General features: G+C 38.6%; 1 protein-coding gene across 5 annotated transcripts in view; it reads left to right on the top strand.

Moving 5' to 3' along the window:
• Nucleotides 1-19,689, top strand: part of LOC122551587 (glutamate decarboxylase 1) — a 62,730-nt gene extending 43,041 nt beyond the window's left edge. For all 5 annotated transcript variants that reach the window (XM_043693707.1, XM_043693708.1, XM_043693709.1 and 2 more), the window contains 3 exons: nt 11,868-11,975; nt 12,435-12,524; nt 17,997-19,689. In XM_043693707.1, coding sequence (XP_043549642.1) covers nt 11,868-11,975; nt 12,435-12,524; nt 17,997-18,170 — 372 coding nt within the window. In that variant the 3' untranslated portion in view covers nt 18,171-19,689. The remainder of the gene's footprint in view (nt 1-11,867; nt 11,976-12,434; nt 12,525-17,996) is intronic.
• Nucleotides 19,690-20,312: the final 623 nt, after the last annotated feature.

Below are 20,312 nucleotides of genomic sequence, written 5' to 3' on the forward strand. Positions count from 1 at the left end.
CTCCGCCTCCACCCCCACTCTGGCCTATCACCCTCACCTTAACCTCCTTCCACCTATAGCATTTCTAACGCCCCTCCCCCAAGTCCCTCCTCCCGACCTTTTATCTTAGCCTGCTGGACACACTTTCCTCATTCCTGAAGAAGGGCTCATGCCCGAAACGTCGATTCTCCTGCTCCTTGGACGCTGCCTGACCTGCTGCGCTTTTCCAGCAACACATTTTCTGTCTGACTTTATGGTTGGGTGGATAGTTTGAACTAAAACTGAAAAGAGAAAGCCAAAATCCCAATATGGAACAAATGAGAGGTTAGATAAATGAAACAGATGTAACTTACTGAACTACACCAAGACAAACTATGAAGGATAGGAATTCTGGGTCTGTGCTTGTGAATTCAGAAATGTCCATGGATCTGTTTGAAGAGATTTGGACTGGGGAACACTGGTTAGAATTTCTAACCCCTGAAGTTTTGGCTATAATTAGAGGCAGATTTCTGTTTAGAACCATTAAGTTTTAAATTATTTTGAATACATATTGCCACGTTTCCTAAATTTGAGCTTGTGATTTTAGTTTCAGTTATGGTTAAAAGTGAGCTATGCATTAACTTGGGTCATATGTTGTTTGCAGGTATATTTTTTTTCTTATTAAAATGTCAATATCACCATTGAATGGTGCTTCTGTAAAGACTGCCAGTACCACACAGAACCTTCTGGAAAATCATCTCTTACAGGTTTGCAGCATAGTATCAGAAGAGGTTGCCTTGGCAACAAATGTGATCTAGTTACAGCACTGCAGAACATTAGAAATATTTGCTATAGTGGAATTGACTATCTGATGGTTATGTGCACAAGTACCAGAAATTGCTTCCTGCACCTTGACTGTGAAATTAAAGCTGGGGTACATCACCCTTAATGTATATGACTATGAAGATCTGAATATTTAATCATTAAACAGCTACTAGTACAAATTTTAAAATAATGTCATTACAATTTTTAAAAAATATAAATCTGCATGATTTGTTTTAGAATCCCAATTGCCTTAAAAATCTTTGTAGTAATCCACAGTCTCAATTTAAACAATCAGGAGAGTGTAAAAGATTTACTTCAAAGTTTTGTGATGATTTCCAGATAGAAAATATGGAGCCTGTATTCTTCTGAGCTTCTCTGATCAAGAGTGGGGGCAGATGAACCATGTGCCAAAAACAGGAGAGAAAACATAAAGGTTTACAGCAACCATAACTGTCACAAACTCTGGGACCTCTGCCCACTGTTCAAAAGAGTTAATTGCTTTTCAAAATCTCGACTACAGAGAGAGGTGGAAAGGAGTTATTGTATTGAGAGGCCGGTCCAACAGTTTTGTAATGGTGGGAACAAGTGGTTAGGAACGTTAATAAATAGACAGATGTAAAGTTTTCACAATAAAGGGAACAGAGCTGCTTGGAATTGGTCTTTGTAAGAGGGTAAGTTTCAGGGCATAGACATCCTGGAATAGTGCGAAATTAGTAAAAAGAAGTATTAGAGTGTGGAGGCACTGGGCTGAGTGTGGCAGATACAAGTGTATTGTGAAAGCATTGCTGGGTGTGGAAGTATTTAATGGATGTTAAGGTGGAATAGCAGAGACAGTTCTGGAACAAGAAGCATGAGGTACTGGTCACAAGATGCAGAGGTATTTGGAATGGGAGTTGAAGTATCCAGAAAAACTGATGAGAGAAATTTAGAGCATGGAAAGTACCATGCAAGTAACTCTGTTAGATTTGTTTGAATCAGAATGAAAAGGCTATAGGATCCTTTAGTGACAGAATTCTCAAAAGTGCAAAGGGCTTTAGATTGATCACATGCTCTATTTACCATTAAATACAATACATTTCAAGAAAATGTATAATTTCCTCAACATGCAGTTACAATGTAATGTCCCATACCACATCATGCATTTAAATGTTCATTTTATTTTGAGTCATTTTGTTAAGAATAGAACTATTCAAATATAGAAAGCAAATATGTACCTGGCTGCTGGTGATAAATTCCTGTTAGCTACAACTGATGCTAGCTGTGTGGTTCTCCAGCAATCCAGTAAAACCAAGATACAATACAACTTTTTTGGATACCAGAAATGAGCACGTTGTTCAAATATGAAAAGCAGGTTTAAAGTGTCTCAGTAGCTCTGGTGGCTAAGGCATTAGGGAGTTGAACAATAATTTAGGTTGAGAGCTGAATGCTGCAAAATTTTCCTTTGGAAAGGGGACTTATATAGTATAAAAGCGAGGTAACAGAAAGCAATGAGGGAGGAGTGAATACTACCAGAAGGAACAAAAAGTTGCTGAAGAGAATCCTTAGCTCATCCAGAGCCATCATAGTTGGAACATCTTTCTTCAGAGTGTCGGCCTTCTCAACTTCATGAACATTGCACTTCAACCTCGAATCCACAACATTCACAATCTCCTGGGCAACCATTTAAACAAATGCAACACACTGATTACATTTAACAAGGCATTTATTTTTGCAGCTATAAACAGTTACAAGACCATTGAAAGAAACATGTGAACTTCAGCAGCTTAGGTTATTTCTTGTCCTCAATTATTATAGTATCTGATCATTGTGGTTGTCTTGGTGCCGCTGTCTAATTTTCTCCTAAGTTCAACATGCGATTTTCAGTTTCTTGTGATTGTGATGTCCTATCCCGGTATACAAATTCTGGGAAGAAGTAGATGAGTGTTGCATCTCCAGAGTGTTTAGTAGGAAGCTTCTCTCACCAGATAAGGGAATTGGCCTGTTACATAGAACATAGAACATAGAAGAATACAGCGCAGTACAGGCCCTTCGGCCCTCGATGTTGCGCCGATCCAAGCCCACCTAACCTACACTAGCCCACTATCCTCCATATGCCTATCCAATGCCCGCTTAAATGCCCATAATGAGGGAGAGTCCACCACTGCTACTGGCAGGGCATTCCATGAACTCACGACACGCTGAGTAAAGAATCTACCCCTAACATCTGTCCTATACCGACCACCCCTTAATTTAAAGCTATGCCCCCTCATAATAGCTGACCTATAGTATGGCAACCAAAACTGCACACAATACTCCAGATGTGTCCGCACCAGAGTCTTATACAACTGCAACATGACCTCAGGACTCCGGAACTCAATTCCTCTACCAATAAAAGCCAGTACGCCATATGCCTTCTTCACCGCACTATTTACCTGGGTGGCAACTTTCAAAGATCTGTGTACATGGACACCAAGATCCCTCTGCTCATCCACACTACCAAGTATCCGACCATTAGCCCAGTACCCCATCTGTTGACCTGTTATTATGCATAACAGAGTGATCTGGTGAGTACTTTTCTGTAGGATTCATACTGGACATTGGCTTTCCAAAGAGAGTGATTGGTACCAATAAGACTTGTTGTTCTCCCCAACTGTTTGCCGATTCAGTCCAAACCAGGAAATTTAGTCTTGTCAAGAGAATCTGCATGGAAAGACAAGGTGCTCTTCCTGCTGTCTGAATTGGGGTTGTTCCCTGTTTTGCTGTTGGAAGCTGCTGGGTGGCTTGTATTGGAGTAAGACCATGTGGCGTTGCACTTACCAAGTTCCTGCAGTTGGCCAGATGCTGTACAGGAAGAGAGTTTTTTTTTCCTACAGCTGTTTGGGGGGTAATGCTCTGCAGGTTTTAAAAATCAAATCTGGATCCACTAATTCTTCTGTTAAGGCTGACATCACCTATCCTCTGTTTAGCAGCATAAAGTTTAGCTTATCCCACAATTACCCCCTCCCTCATTCTTTTAGTCAGGAATGCTTTGCACCTGGTAAAGATCGCACTTCCACAACCTGGAAATAGAGGAGTCGGATTGACCACCTCTCTCATTTCCTTTCTTTGTAATATTGCATCCAGATGTGAACAAAAAACAGAAAAGTTAACATAGCAGAAGCAGTTAACTGTTTGCAGTGAGGTTCACAATGCTTTCCAGCAAAAAAATGGCAGAGTAACAGAATTGTGAACCTCCACCTAGCATGTCCCTTCTTACCTCCATTTCTGCTTTGCCCTGAGTATGAGTGCACCTATTCAGAGGCCTGATATTGTCTGAAACACTATCCATGAGTGCTCAGCAATGGAATATCTCAGCAATAGGGTAACAATGCAACTAAGGTATTAGCAGGAGAGAATAAAATCATAATGCCAGATGTTGCTACCAAGGCAGAAAAACTGTCAGCTGCACGTGAAAGATGAGAGTATATAGGTGGCTGTGGATGGTAGCAAACACGAAGGGCAAAATCTTATCAGACTCAGACTGACATGGGCTATGATGAGATGATTGGTAGAACAGCTGGGGTATTTGTGAGGCCTATAGAGTCATAGAGATGTACAGCAGGGAAACAGACCCTTCAGCCCAACCCGTCCATGCCGACCAGCTATCCCAACCCAATCTAGTCCCACTTGCCAGCACATGGCCCATATCCCTCCAAACCCTTTCTATTCATGCACCCATCCAGATTCCTTTTAAATGTTGCAAAATGTTGTACTAGCCTCCACCACTTCCTCCGGCAGCTCATTCCATACACGTACCACCCTCTGCATGAAAACATTGCCCCTTAGGTCTCTCATATCTTTCCCCTCTCACCCTAAACCTTTGCCCTCTTATTCTGGATTCCACCACCCCAGGGAAGAGTGTTTGTCTATTTATCCTATCCATGCCCCTCATGATGTTATAAACCTCTATAAGGTCACTCCTCCGCTTCCGATACTCCAGGGAAAACAGCCTCAGCCTATTCAACCTCTCCCTATAGCTCAAATCCTCCAACCCTGGCAACATCCTTGTAAATCTTTTCTGAACCCTTTCAAGTTTCACAACATCCCCGAGACCAGATTTGCACGCAATATTCCAAATGTGGCCGAACCAATGTCTTGTACAGCTGCAACATGACCTCTCAACCCTGTACTCAATACTCTGACCAATAAAGGAATGCATATCAAGCGCCTTCTTCACTATCCTATCTATCTGCGACTCCACTTTCAAGGAATAATGAACCTGAACTCTAAGGTCTCTTTGTTCAGCAACACTGCCTAGGACCTTACCATTAAGTGTATAAGTCCTGCTAAGATTTGCATCTTGAAGTCAAATTCATCTCACTGTATCTTGCATGCTTTTCTCAAGTGGCATAACAAAATTCACTAGACAGTGGTGATTTCCCAAATGATGTTCACTGTTGCATATTAAATGCCTTCCTAAAAACCCAACATGCCATGGTTTGCAATCTTGCTAAACATGCCATGGAAACTACCTATGGGGAAAATTCAACTTTGAACCCAGAGCGGTTTCTTTGTACTTTCACCTCGTGCTTGTTCAAAAAGACCTCCCTGTTGGACAATGGACATCAACATCTCTGGCATGCTCCATGGGTTTGGCCACATGCACGTCATTTCCACTGATATTAGCATCCAACATGTCCCAGCCTCTACAACCCTCTTGGTACATTTCTGAACCACTTATAGGTGCTGTTGCTCTTCACTGTTGCACCTTTGATTGCACTGATAGTTGTCATTGTAATACTCCAGAAGAACGCTGTGTGCTCAGTGACATGGACCCAGCACATGGACTGGACCAGACTGCATCCTCTGGCTGTTTACTTGCTCTCATAAAGCTCTTTCACTCTGAGCCTTTCTGGATGCTCACAGCACCCACGCATTGCTTGCCTTAACTTTTTACATATTGTCCCTTCAGTATCAGGGATACCAGGTTCAACTTACTCTTGATTTGCCTCGGTAGTGCAGACATCTAGCCAGGAAGCTTGCCATGTTGTCACCAGGCCTCAGTCTAGTCAAGGTGAATAGCCTTCCCTAAAGGGATCCCAACACAGTTAAGTTAAAGGCAGCCTCCAATATCAATCCAGGTTCTGTTGAGGGCTGTCAGACTGAGGATCCTCTGCTAATAAGGGGTGAGGAGCATGACAACTGTCTTGAGCCTTTCTACCCTGTGGTTGATGATTTATGTTCTTAGAATGAGAGAGAGGCAGATATTACAGGAGACAAAAGTGGGTGGACCAACAATTACTTTTGGTGCAGGTGGAGAGTGTAGGCAGTATAGAGGGTTTGCAGGGCTAGTGATATCAGAGGTTGGGATTCACTTAGTGATTGAGGGAAGGTGTTGCAGATGGTAGTGAAAAAGTGGTGGAGCATGAGCTAATTCAACTTCTTCCTATATTGCTGGGCATTTCTGAGACTGCTCTGCTGTTGGTCCTGAGGGATAAGGAAGTCCCACCTTTAAACCAGGCCCTCCAGGAGAGCCTCCAGGGTGATGCCCACAAAGCGGGACACCAATTTTCCCTTGGTTTGCGGTGTCAATGGCAAAATGTCAGGAACTGTGCATGGCAGCTCTGGCTTTATAGAATGTGTCTGGATGCACAATGACCTGGAGCAAGGAATGATAGCTAATTCTGGTATCTCCAGTAAGCAACACGTTAGTCCAGGAATGGCTTATAGTAAGATGGGGCAATATTGCACGTGATACTCAGCATAAGGGCTGAAATGCCAATTAATGTGGTAGGTTTGTTAAGAAATGGCAAGAAAACTCTTTTGGCCTGGTGATGAGAATCATTCCACCAAATCCAGTGCAACTTTCTCTTAGTCAGATCGCCTTAAGATTCAGCCCCTAGGATTTTATGAAAGTCCCATAGCTCTTTTTTACTGCAATTTGTTCATCAACCAACACACTGACTGTTCTAAATGAACAGTCTAGCCCTAATGCCTTAAAAACCATAAAAATCAGTAATTATTGGAAATGAATGTGTCTGTTTTGAGGAATGCAAGACCTGTCAGACTCTATGTTATTTGCAAGTTGTACATTTGTTTTTCCAGGAATTGCAAAACAATAATCCCTTTATATCAAATCTGCACCTCTGAAAATTGTGTGCAGGTTGTTATGTTATAACACGCATTTCATCAATATGAATTCACTGTAACGCGACTGACAAGTTGGGGATGCTGTTTCTACAGTGCAAACTTTTAAAACTGTGTTAGCTGAAATGCGATTACATTACCAACATTTTAAGCCCTGTTTCTAAAGCGTGATTTTTCTATAATGCAGGATTGCACAAGAATGCAATCGTTGTGTTATAGAAGAACTGACTGTAGTAGCAGTTGTATATCACCTGTCCAGCATGTTTCACCAGGTGCATCCATTCCAGGTTGCCTTGTTCAGGAAATATCAAGCCATTATCCTAAAGAAGAGGACTCAGCTAAATCTGAATTTGTAAACAAGTGAATCTTACACTTGGCAGAGTGTAAATGCCACAAACCGACAATAGTTTCTTTCTACAGAATCCACTCTATTTGGGCAGTGCGGAGGAGCGAAAACTGTCCTTCATTGCTAATGGGAGGGAAGAGAATTTATTTCATGCCATACAGAATCCTGATGTTTGTGATCTGAGGCTCATCTTAAATTGAGTCAAGGGTCAATTTCTGGGCAATTTTTATGGAGACAGCACAGGAAGAGGTGGTGAGGCTACCTACTCAAATGGCAGGTGAACCATATGAGTTATTATACGATGCATAAGGTCTTCGGTCAGAGGCCAACTGGGATTTTCCTGCTTTGTTCATGATTGCGACAGTACTTTCACACCAAGTCAACAATGTACCCAGCTAAATGTTTCAGTGCATTTGGATCATGTTGCCAGTGAAAAAATGTAGTAATCAGATAATTGCAAGTAAAGAAAATGCACTGCTTCTAGTGAATCTTGTGTAAGTTTGTGTGGCTCAATCATATTGAGTTATCCTGTGTTGCAGTATGCAGTTGGTAACAGTGAACTGCTTTATATCTTCTCTATTTGACTTCCATTGCTTTGAGTTGGGCAAGATGGGCTGCTGACTAGTTATCACTGATTCTACACTATTAGACAAGATCTACTTCTTAAAGTCGTGATCCTATTTTTGTGGCTCCTTTCAACTTTATGGGTTTAGCTGGTGGCAGGTGAAATGTAGATTTCTGTGTTAAAAAGAAACTTAGTAGAAGACTTGGAATGTGAGGGACTTTTTGAGGTCTGTCTTGGGGTGGAGAAACAGACATAGGCAGGTGTGAAGTGATTTTATTTTGAGACTTTATTAAGCCCAGTTGATCTTTGTAGTTAAAGTTGTACAGAGAGAACATGAGAAAAAGGTTAATCATCTTCTGAAAACTTTTGCATTAAGGTTAGCTAGCATTGTGGTTTGTCAAAAGATTGGACAAAGCATGAATGACCCTAGCTTTTCCTTACTTTTCCTTATAATTTGGTTGATGCTGCAGGTGAAGTCCTTTCACAACAGATGCTACCGGCTTTCACAGGTTTGCTCATATCCAAACAAGACACACCTTATCACTGCTACTTCAAACTCGAACAGGCATTTGTATGGAGTATTAAAATGACCAGCTTGATATTGGCAAGTGCTAACACAATACAGTAATAATAATGCAATAAGTTCTAACATAAACTACTGTGCACTTTCCTCTCTCCTAAACTCATAATGGGAAAATTTATTCTGATACTGCAAGCTTCTGATGGAGTATCTGAAATTTCCAGTTTGAACTTTGAGTTCTTGTCATTGCAGGATTATATTTATGAGACTCTGTTTAATTATTCATTGTTTTTAAGAAGTCTTGTTAATGTTCTTCATTCACAATTTGCAATGCATTGTGAATTCATAATGCAATTTGTGCATTAATACTTTTGATGATACAATGATACAAAACAACAAGCAGAGCAAATTGCATATTTCCACTCTTTGTGAAGTTTTTTTCTTCCATTAACCATCCACCAATTCCATTTGTTGTGATTATTATCACTGAATGATACACTAAAAGCTTGAACTATGGATGCGAGATCTCCTAGCAAAACTTCAAAGTAGATGTTATTTATTTTAATCTCATCAGTTATCCGGATTGAATCCACATCAATAAACAGCATTATTTTACATTGGCCACAAAGACACCTATTCCACACATTATTGATCAATAACTTTATTCCATATTCATCCATCCAGTCATTGTATTGGACATGCACAATATCTCCTGTGGGGGCTTGATTTTCCACATGGATTTACATTTGAAAATATTCAAAGGATTTAATTTGTTCTGAGGACCATCCAGGTTAGTACCAATGTGAGTCTTGTCCTGTGGTTTGCACAAGAATTGTTTTGAATCTTTCTACTTCACAGTTTGATTGCTGGGGAAACTGAAATTCTTAGATATTTCATCCACGTTGCTGATGTGGCATAACTTTTGTCACTGTGTGGTAATTTATTACTGGAAACGAGTTATTTTGGCATCATGAGCCTTTGGTAGCTTCTGATCAATCCTGGTCTTCTGTCATAAAGTGACTGTACCAACTAGTTGTTGCTCTGAAATCTTTGCTTGACTCAGTGTTGGATTTAACGCAGGTATATACACTTTGGCTTATGGTGATGATATAACCATTTGGGCATTTTCAAGGATCCATTCTGATACATGCTTCTTAGGATCAGGCCAGTGACTGGTCCCTGTTTTCATGATGTATTTGAGCTTAGGAATTTTCAGGGCATGTTCCACCTTCTTCCATTCTGGCACCTGTTTTTCACTCATACCAAATTCCCTCACTGCAGCTATTTGAAGAGTTTGCAATGTTACAACTTCTGGCTTGAAACCAGCTTTATATTTCATTCCTCCTTAGGAAGCTCATTTTTCTTAATTACTTGCCACATAGTGTTTGCTCAGAATGGGCACGTCTTAAACTCCTGTATTTCATCATAACACAACCGTGCTAGTTTTCAATCCCATGAGCCCTGTTATAAGACAAGTAAAATATGCAATTGTGGTTTAAAGAATACTTTGAGGCTGACTACTAGCATGAAATTCAACATCATGGCTGAAATTCAGGGGGAACTGACTGATTGCCCAAGGTTTTCAGAAAATATGATTATTTCATGCCTGGAGAAATGGCTTTCTAGTGTATCAAGTTGACGTATATGCCACAATCTGTAGTGGACTACCTAACTAGGACTTCTGCCTGAAATTGGTGGGAACGACAAGGAGGTCAATGAGTGGAGATTGTTGTTAAAGACATGAGAGAACATTCCTTTGTAGTAAAATCATCAATGGAGCTGGAATAGGGATGAGATGATCATGCTTGGGAAGGATGGGGCATTGAGGCATAATGTTTTGCAAGGCTTGGAGAGTGTTCCTGTGGCTTCCTGTCTGAGAAAGAAATCATGCAAAAATAAAATATTTCATCATACCTCGACTTCTGTTGATAGTTGGTAGCAATTTTCATTGGGGGAGATCCAGCATTTGGCATGATTGATGATTGAAATCATGAAGGGTATTAAGTTATGTGATCTGATCCTAAGTTTAAAAATGAAAGAATCTCTGCCTCTGGCGAACAGTAAAACTCTGCGCCTCCAAAATAGCAGTTCAAATACAAACGCACGAATACATTGATAACAGAAAGAGAAACCCCAGCCTACCATTTTAATTATGTTCAACAGATAGGTTTAAAGTTGCAGACAAATTTAGGAATGATACAAAATGTGGGTTTGTTTCATATAGTAATTGTGCATTATCAATGTTTGTGATTGGGAAAATAACAAAAGCTCATTCCTATTGAAGTTTTCATGACCTATGCTCATGAAAAACTTTATTTTTGGAGTGATTGCCTCCTTGTTTAGTTTGTCCTTACTGTAGTGCAAATACACAAAATATTAACATTTTTAATTTTCCTAGCATTTGAGTGTCAATTACCTGCTTAGATCTTGTGGAAGCAATGTTTTACATTACCACAGAAGAAATGGCTCATCAAAGTCAGAGTTTTAATGAAACTTACCTGTTCTTTGCGACTGTAATAGGACTACTTGAAATCGGGACTTCTTTTTATAACTTTGTTTGGATGGATGCCAGTTAATCTCCTAATCTACTGAACAGCCCCTAGAACTCCTCCAGTTCCTGTGGCTCCAGATCCTTGAATTATCAATTTTAATGCACTTTGCAAGCAACTGGATCTCAAAATTTCCCATCGTTTCCCTCGAAACTCTGAACATTTTTTTCAACAAACTGTCAGAAGGGAAAAAGTGAGGACTGCAGATGCTGAAGACCAGAGCTTAAAAATGTGTTGCTGGAAAAGCGCAGCAGGTCGGGCAGCATTCTTCAGGATTTCTAAAGAAGGGCTTATGCCTGAAACGTCGATTCTCCTGTTCCTTGGATGCTGCCTGACCTGCTGCGCTTTTCCAGCAACACATTTTTAAGCTTCAACAAACTGTCCTCAATTATACCTGCAATGCAAGTCTCCATTACTAGTTTGAACAGTGAATACAAAGGCTTCATTTTACTTTTTCATTTCTGAAATTAAATATATCTGTTCATCTATCTCCGTTTGCTATCCTTTCATCCAATAACTTCTGCCCATTGCCAGCTTCCTGTTTTATTTTTGATTGAGCTGCTATCTCACCTACATTCCTTTCTTCTTCTTCTATCGTTTCATACCCTCTTACTGAGTTTAATTCATCCCTTAAGGTCACTATCTCTTTCATTGGTTCCCCCCTCATCTAACCCCTTTTCTCCCTCCAGCCCTGTGTCCACTTAGTGCAAATGGGAACTATCAGATCTACTGCAATATATTTCTTTATATATAAATAATTTGTTGGTTCATAGGTGAATCTATCCTAAACTTGTAAACATAGCAATCCATTAAAAAAAAATCATTTCAAGTGCTTCACTATACTGTCCACTTTACATATATAAAATATTTGGCTCCTTTGAAGCATTATTACTGGTAATGGAATGTTGTTGTAATTTAAAAGCACTTGCTTCATGTATACTGGATCATTAAAAAAGATTGAGTTAATATTTAATTGTTTTGCTGTACATTTCCTTGTAGGGCACAGTAGGATTCGAAAACCAAATTAACAAGTGCCTGGATCTGGCAATGTACCTCTACAACAAAATTAGAAAGAGGGATGGATATCAAATGGTATTCGATGCAGAAGTAAGTGTATATTCAATTGCTTTCCTCCCCTTCCTTTTTTAAACTGCCAGTAGCTACTGCCTTCCTCCTCATTTTCTTTAATGATAAGTAGTTACTCTTGTCCCCCACAATTTCTATTCTATAAGCAATGGTCCTGTTTCGATACTTGGCCTTAGCCTTGTGGCATTTTCTTCTTCAATTCTTCCAATTTCGGAAAATAGGCCCTGTGCCTTGGCTTTTATGTCTAAAGCCTCCAGAGTCTTTCGATATTTCTGTGATCAACCAATAGAGGCTCTTCAAAGGATTGCACCATGCACATTTAGAAAGAACGTAACTCTGATAAGCTCATTCTCTTTCAGTTTAATATTGCTATTGAAATTTTAGGCTCAGTGTGTTTATACTGGCATACTTGCAGTTGCTATAAACAAATATTAAAGCAAGAGTTTTTCTTCAGTTTATCATTGTTTATTTCTCTTACAGCCGGAGCACACTAATGTTTGTTTCTGGTACATTCCACCAAGTTTCCGAAATATGCCGGATTGTGAGGAGAGAAAGGAAAAACTTGGCAAGGTAGAATTCTGAAAATTTTTCCAAGTTTTAAGACTTGATGTATAAAAATATTCATTTCAGGCAGTAATTCTTTAAAATAGACATTTTTAATGTTTACAAATAAAATGTTTGTTTGTCAACTTAATTCACATTTTCATGTTCAAGTGTCAGTATGCTTGTTATAACCCTGAGTGTTATCCCTATTACTGTCCCCTACCAATGCATGTCTATTTTTTGAACAAGGCTCCGGTGCAGGGGCTGACAATGAGGCTTTGTTTGTCTTTTTCATGGTGATGGTGGTAATACCATCAGTTACATATCCTTCCAGCTGAAAAAAAAATCAAAAGCTGACCAAAAGTCTTATTATAAGTGTAATTAATATTGGACAAGTCAATGCCTCAGGTGAATACTTGTCCTGACCCCACTGCCTCTTCAGTATTAGCCCTTAATCACACTCATAATAAAATCATTAAGTTTAGACAACGAATTTACAAAGAATAAAGATGTGTTCAAATTTATGAATGCTAATCTTTCAATGCAATAACTAAGGAAAACCTATTTCTAGTTATGGGAAATCTTTTATTCCCAACTGTACTTCCCTAGTGTACCCTGGAAGAGCTAAAGATCTTTTACATTTGAAATTTGGAATTTAGTGTCAAAGTAATTGGATTATCATCATCCATTAAAATAACAGATAGAGATGTGTCAAAGAAAATTATCATCAACAGTCATTCTTATCACTCTTTGGAATCTATCAGAAGAGTTATTTCTTTCCCTATGAAATAAAACTGTTGGAATTCAAACTATAAAGCTCAAATTAAAAAGTGCAAAAGAAGAAGATTCCAGGAACAGTCGCAAGGAGGTGAATTGTGTTCTAATTAATTACCTCTCGTCTCTAGGTGGCTATTACATGCTTATTATTTATTAATGTTAATCTTCTCAATTCCCCATGGACATTAACTGCTTTAATCCCATTGGCATGGGCTGGTTTGCTGGTTTCTCCATGTTTACAGAAGGGACTTTAACTGTGTGCATAAATAAACATAAAACAGCTATTACAAGACGTAACACATTTTAGCTCATGCAGACAAACCAAAAACATTCAGCAGAATGTGCAACCACCTTCAGCAATAAAACACTAAATTTGGGAACATTCCTGTAATGTGTTTTAATTAGATAAAGCTCATCATCATTCCTTTCCACTGTTTTGGAAGTTGGATGAATATCGGGTGGAAGATAAAGCAGTCCAATTTGAAACTAAGGTCCCAAGTCAAAACCAAGGGAACTTCACTGGTATGAGGAGTCAATTGTCTCTGATAGACTGGGTAACATCATTAAAAAGCATAACAGAGGACAGCCAATTGCTAATGTTTAAGCAACAAACATACATGTTGCAACAATTATGGGAAACATGGCCAAAGCATTGCTAACAAAAGAAATTAAGGATGATGTTAGGTTCAAGGAGCAACAATATAAAGTTGCTACAAAAAGTACCAAGCCTGGTGTGTAGGAGCAAGTTAGAATTCAGCATAGGAGAACCAAGTAGTTGACTAAGAGGGTAAAAGAAGACAAGTAACAGCAGACTTTAAAAGTATCTTTAAGTATGTAAAAAGAAAGACGTTAGTTGGGTCCTTTTTAATCTGAAATAACCATCTGGGATAATTGTTAAAAGAGAAAAATGAAATGGAAAAGCTATTAAACAGCTATAATTATAAAAGCTATAAAAAATAGTTATTATTATAAAATCATGAGGGGCATGGATAGGGTGAATAGCCAAGGTCTTTTCCGAGGGTGGGAAATTCAAAATTAAAAGGCATAGGCTTAAGGTGAGAGAGGAAAGATTTAAAAAGGACCTGAGGGATAACTTTTTCACGCAGAGGGTGGTGGATGTATGGAATGAGCTGCCAGAGGAAGTGGTAGGGATGGGTACAATTACAACATTTAAAATGTATCCGGATGAGTATATAAATAGGAAGTGTTTAGAGGGATATGGACCAAATCCTGGTAAATGGGACTATGTCAGATTGGGATGTCTGGTTGGTGTGGACGAGTTGGATTGAAGGGTCTGTTTATGTCCTAACCAAGGGAGGAGTACTGGAAATAATATACTAGTTAACCTAACATCAGTAGTAGGAAAAGTGCTGAAATCCATTAGAAATTATGTGATAAAAGAACATCTAGAAAATATCCACAGGATTGCATAACATCAGCTTAAACTTATGAATAGGAAATCTTGTTTGACAAACAACTAGAGTTTTTTGAGGATATAACTAGTAGAATGAATAGAAAAGAACCAGTGGATATGGTGTATTTGGGTTTTCAGAAATGTTTTGACAAAACTCCGCTTAAGAGTTTAGTGTGCAAACTCAAAGCATATGGTTTTATCGTAATACACTGCCATGGACTGAGAATTGATTATGAGGCAAGAAACAATGTAGAGTGGAAGATAGTGACAATTAGGTTAGGACAGGAATAATAGTTTTGCACCTAGTTATTTACAATATGTATCAGCACTTTGGGATGAAGAAATTAAGTTTGATATTTCCAAGTTTGCTGTTGACAGAAAGCTAGAGGGGAGTCTGGGTGGTGAACAGGATGGATTTAGGTAACTTGAGGGAATAGGCAAACACATGCCTGATGCAGTATAATTTGATTAATTGTAAAATTGTCCACTTTGGTAGATAAACAAAATGGCAATGTATTACTTTGATGGTTATAGATTAGAAACTGTTGACTTTACGAAGGGACCAGGTGTCCTTGTACATTGGTCACTGCAAGCAGATGTACCAGCAGTTATGAAGGGAAATGGTTTGTTGGCCTTCATTGCAAAAGGGTTTGTTTACAGGAACACGGAAGTCTTTCTGCAATTGTAGATGGCCTTGGTGATGTTCACCTGAAGTATTGTGTGCAGTTTTGGTCTCTTTACTTAAGAAAATACATACTTGCCATAGAGAGAGTGCAGTGAATGTTCACCTGAAATGTCAGGTTTCTTGGTATGAGGAGGGATGAGATCAACTGGCTTTTATTCACTGGTGTTTAGAAGAATGAGAGGGGATCTCTATGAAATGTATGAAGTTCTGACAGTCATAGGGTCATACAGCACAGAAACAGACCCATCAGTCCAACTTCTCCATGCCAACCAGGTATCTTAAACTGAACTAGTCCCATTTGCCTGAGTTTTGCTCATGTCTCTCTAAACCTTTCGTATTCATGTACCTGTCCAAATATCTTTTAAATGTTGTAATTGTACCCACCTCTACCACTTCTGCTAGCAGCTCAGTCCATACACGCACCATTCTTTGTGTGAAAAAAAGTGCCCCTTAGGTCCTTTTTAAATCTTCCCCCGCTCACCTTAAACCTATGCCTCTAGATTTGGACTGTCTTACCCTTGGGAAAAGACCTTGGCTATTCACCTTATCCATGCCCCTCATGATTTCATAAACCTCTATAAGGTCACCCCTCAGCCTCCAACACTCCAGGGGAAAAAGTCCCAACCTATTATGCCTCTTCCTATAGCTCAAACCCACCAACCCCAGCATTACCCTTGTAAATGTTTTCTGTACCCATTCCAGTTTAACAACATCCTTCCTATAGCAGGGCGACCAGAACTATGTGCAGTATTCCAAAAGTGGTCTCACCAATGTACAGCCACAACCTGACATTGCAACTCTTAAACAAAAGGGCTAGACAGACTGTATGCTGGGAATGATGTTTCTTTGGCCAGGGTGGAAGATCCAGAACAAGGGATCGCTGTCTCAGGATATGTGGACTGAAATGAAGAGAAATGTCTCCACTCAGAGGGTGGTAATGCTGTGGAATTCTTTTTAACAGAGAAGACTATGGAGGACAGGTCACTGAATATAGTTAAGAAAGAAATAGATTTCTAGAGGCTAAAGGTTTCTGAGCGTCTGCGGAGAGAGAGGGAGCATGGTGTTGAGGTAAAGGATTAGCCATGATGGTGTTGAATGGTGGTATAGTCTGGATAGGCTGAATAGTCTACTGCTGCTCCTATGTTATATTAACAAGCTCCAGGTTTGACAGGATTAATTATTAAAAATTAGAAATACAAAATCCCCAGGAGCATGGCTACCCTAGTTTTTAGTCAGGTGGGTTTACAGCAAAGTTTTGAGTACCTTACTTTTGAGGAGGAAAGGTAAGTACTTAAATATGTTAAAGAGCTTGTACCTCATTGTGATCTGACCCTGTAAACTTTGACTTTCCTTTAATCTGACCCCTGACTGTGCTCTGACCCACTTTCTGTGTTCTAACTCCATCTGATTCTCATAGTCTGATCCCCACTCATTCAGGTTTTATACTATGATCTGGCACACTTTATCACCAAGATCTAATGCTACCATAATCTGACTTGCCTATGATCTGACTGTCATACAATATTGCACAGTCATGGTCTGGCACTCTGCAATCAGACAAACTTCCAATAATCAGACTTTCCCAGCGCTGCCCCTCTGTGATCTCATTCTTGTTTGTGAACTTGCCCTTGCTGTGATTCTATCCCAAGAACCCATTGCTACAATTTCATCTCCCACCCCGATAATCTAATACTCCATGATTAGATGGCAAATTCCCTTGATTTCTCTCCCATTCACTCCTTCCCCTCCTGTCCTTAGCTGCAACCTTCTATTGCTTGTCAGTAATTGCCAATCTCTCAGTCAGAATAAAATGGGTTCCCTACTTTAGCAGCTTTCCAAGCCAACAAGTGTCAGTCCACTCCACTCTCACTGTTCCATACACATATGGAACCTAACTGTTCTGCAAATTGAATTATCATGATTAGGCTAAAGTAAATCTTCATAGAAAACAACTGCTGAACAAACGGCCTTTCCTTTTAGAAACTGTATTTGAATCAAAGCATCTATAAAAATGATTCTCAGAAACTATTATCTTACATTAAAATCTTGCTCCATTGTGCTTAAATGACACCAACTGTTGAATAATTTAAATGTGTTTCAGTTATTTCTCAAATTTACACTTGAACAGCTGCTAATCATACATCTTACTGACCTGATTGTTTCCTACTGATAATATCCAGTTGCGATGAAAAATCCCTTTTAGGAGTGAAATATAATGATGCAAATGAAGAACCAGTGCATTGCACCATTGTGTCACCTTGAAGTATGTGCAAGTATTTTCCATATGTGTAAAAGTATGTGTTCCATATCATTTACAGATCATTTTATAAGTGTTTTGATTTTGTGGTGCAAAACAAGATTGTATATTAAAAACTTTCACAGTGAACAGTTTGCAGATCATTAACAAATTATTTGAAAGAAAATTAAAATCCAAAATTGTTTGTGACATTGTCTGCAAATACAGTGAAAAAATATTCTTGCTTATTTTTGCCTTTGTGTCTTACCATTTCCCTTTGGAATTATTCAGCATCTATTGGTGGATAGCTTTTCATTTATGCTTCTTTTGAACAACATTCTCCATCAAGAAAACTTTAAGAACCATTGTCCCCTTTTTTTGTACCAGATTGCACCAAAAATAAAAGCACAGATGATGGAATGTGGCACTACGATGGTTGGATATCAGCCTCAAGGAGATAAAGCGAACTTCTTTCGCATGGTCATCTCAAACCCAGCTGCAACAAAATCTGACATTGACTTCCTCATTGATGAGATAGAACGACTGGGGCAGGATTTGTAACACGTTAACTTGATTTATTTACCATTTCCATTAATGTTTTCTCCTGAAACTGGTTACAATGTACAACAAATCTGTTTTGTTTAAAGATCTGTGCAACACATTGCAGTACTGTCAGGCAATCTGTAAACCCATTCTTTAGCCAGTGAATATTTATTAGAAGTAATTATTTAAGAGATTCAAACTCTAAATACATATTATACTTATAAGTGCGCCTCAGCATGTATGTTTCTTTGAAAGAGCTCAGCAATCTCTGATCTGTGAGTACTGTGGACAATGTGCAGTGAATTTAACCCATAGAGGTACATGTAATTCTATAATTGTAGACTTACGTAGACTGTGCAGAAACCTTTCTCGTAGCTATACTGTGTATTGGTGCTTTTTGTCACAATGTAAAATTATTGAGTGTGAGCACCACATTTTATTCTGGGTACGTTGCCCCCTTAGTTGTGATTCTGGGGTAAGAGTTGCATAATTCTGTGACAGATGTAACTAAATGTCTTTCTAGAAAAGTATTCATTTTGTGTAGATTGTGTACATTAATGTTAACTGACTTTTTGTGAACAGAAATAAATGTAATAGTTTTACAGTAACAGAACTGTTTAAAAATGTAGGTATATTACAGAATATTTGCTTATTTATATCCAGAAATTTACTGTCTTACAGAGGTGTCTAGTATTTTCTTCAATTTGTATGTATTGTATCTTTATTTATATACTATCAAAGGAGTTCTAAATGATGTTTATGGTATTTTAGTGTATATGTGAGCCAAAGAATACAGCAAAATAATAGTGGCAATAGTATTTCTATTTAGTCTGGACAATTATGCAGCCTTTAAAGTGACAAGTGAAATATATTGCTACACTTATTGAACATTATATATATATCTGTAAACCAAGATTTTACGTAAAAATTGTAAAAGCCTTCACTGGATTTTCTTGGATTTTCAGATATTTCAACTAGATATGCTGATTGCATACAGTTAGTCTGTTTAGTGTAGGAATTTTTTAAGACAGAAGTCCAAAAGTGAAAATATGTTTATGGTTGTAGCTCAACAAAGACCTACAAATAGTACCCAGGGAGAAAGGCTGTTGCAGCATCATAAAACCTTGTCCTTAATCTGAGTTCAATGGGTGGGACGGACCAGCAAGACCTATTGTGGTTGAAAGCAATTTTAGCATTTTACTTAGTTGAAAAGTTTGTACAAATGTGGTATATTTCAAAGTATTATTTCCAAAGAAGTTGATTCAAGCTTTTAATTTATGGTGTTCTGTTGGGCAAGAGCAATCTTGGTGATTTTAATCTGGATGTAAATTTGAATGAGTTTGGGCTAGTTTGAGTTAATCGATTCCTAATAACTGAACTGAAGATAGCTTACTTGTCACTAAGAGCTAATTTTCAATTCAAAAGCTGATACATGTGTTTTTGAAACAGCGTTATCTGTATACAACGAATCTTCTACCTACCCATGGTGTAGAATAAAGAAAATAAAGTGGAAAAACATTGTCAGATATTGCCACAACAGATTTGGTGTTTTATTATATACTACAGTAAAACATTATTGCAAAAATGGATTAGTTTGAGGAAATGATTAGTTACTTTGCAACATGGACTGACATCTCAGACTCCAACCTTTTGTTTTGCTTTCACAGTCAAGAAAGATAAAAGGAATGTTGAAAGTCATTTCTTATCCTCAAATTATAGGAATAAAACTGAGGTGAGTATACTAAAACTCTACACATTTCAGACCATAGATTTGGAGGTTTATAATGGTATTTACATAAGCGAATTTACCTTAAATTAAGAAAATATCATGCTTTAATGGTTTTGTGTTGAATCACAACAATGTTCTCTTAAAGCTTTAGTGCAGTACAGCAGATGAGTATTGCAGTTTTATGAATTTATGAACAAGGAGTACAGTAGGCCTTGTACCCCGCCAAGCCTTGCTCTGTCACTTAGTAAGATCATGGAGATTCGCATGATCCTCCCCCAACTCCTGATAACCTTATATTCCTCTACCGACCAAGAATCTTTCCACCTCAGCCTTAACAATCAAAACTTCTGCTTTGACCACCTTTTTCATAAAGAGAATTCCATAGACACTAATTTCTATGAGAGAAAAGTTGTCATCTCATCCCTGATTTG

This window comes from Chiloscyllium plagiosum, chromosome 7, assembly GCF_004010195.1.
Source record: "Chiloscyllium plagiosum isolate BGI_BamShark_2017 chromosome 7, ASM401019v2, whole genome shotgun sequence".
NCBI classification, from domain to species: domain Eukaryota; kingdom Metazoa; phylum Chordata; class Chondrichthyes; order Orectolobiformes; family Hemiscylliidae; genus Chiloscyllium; species Chiloscyllium plagiosum.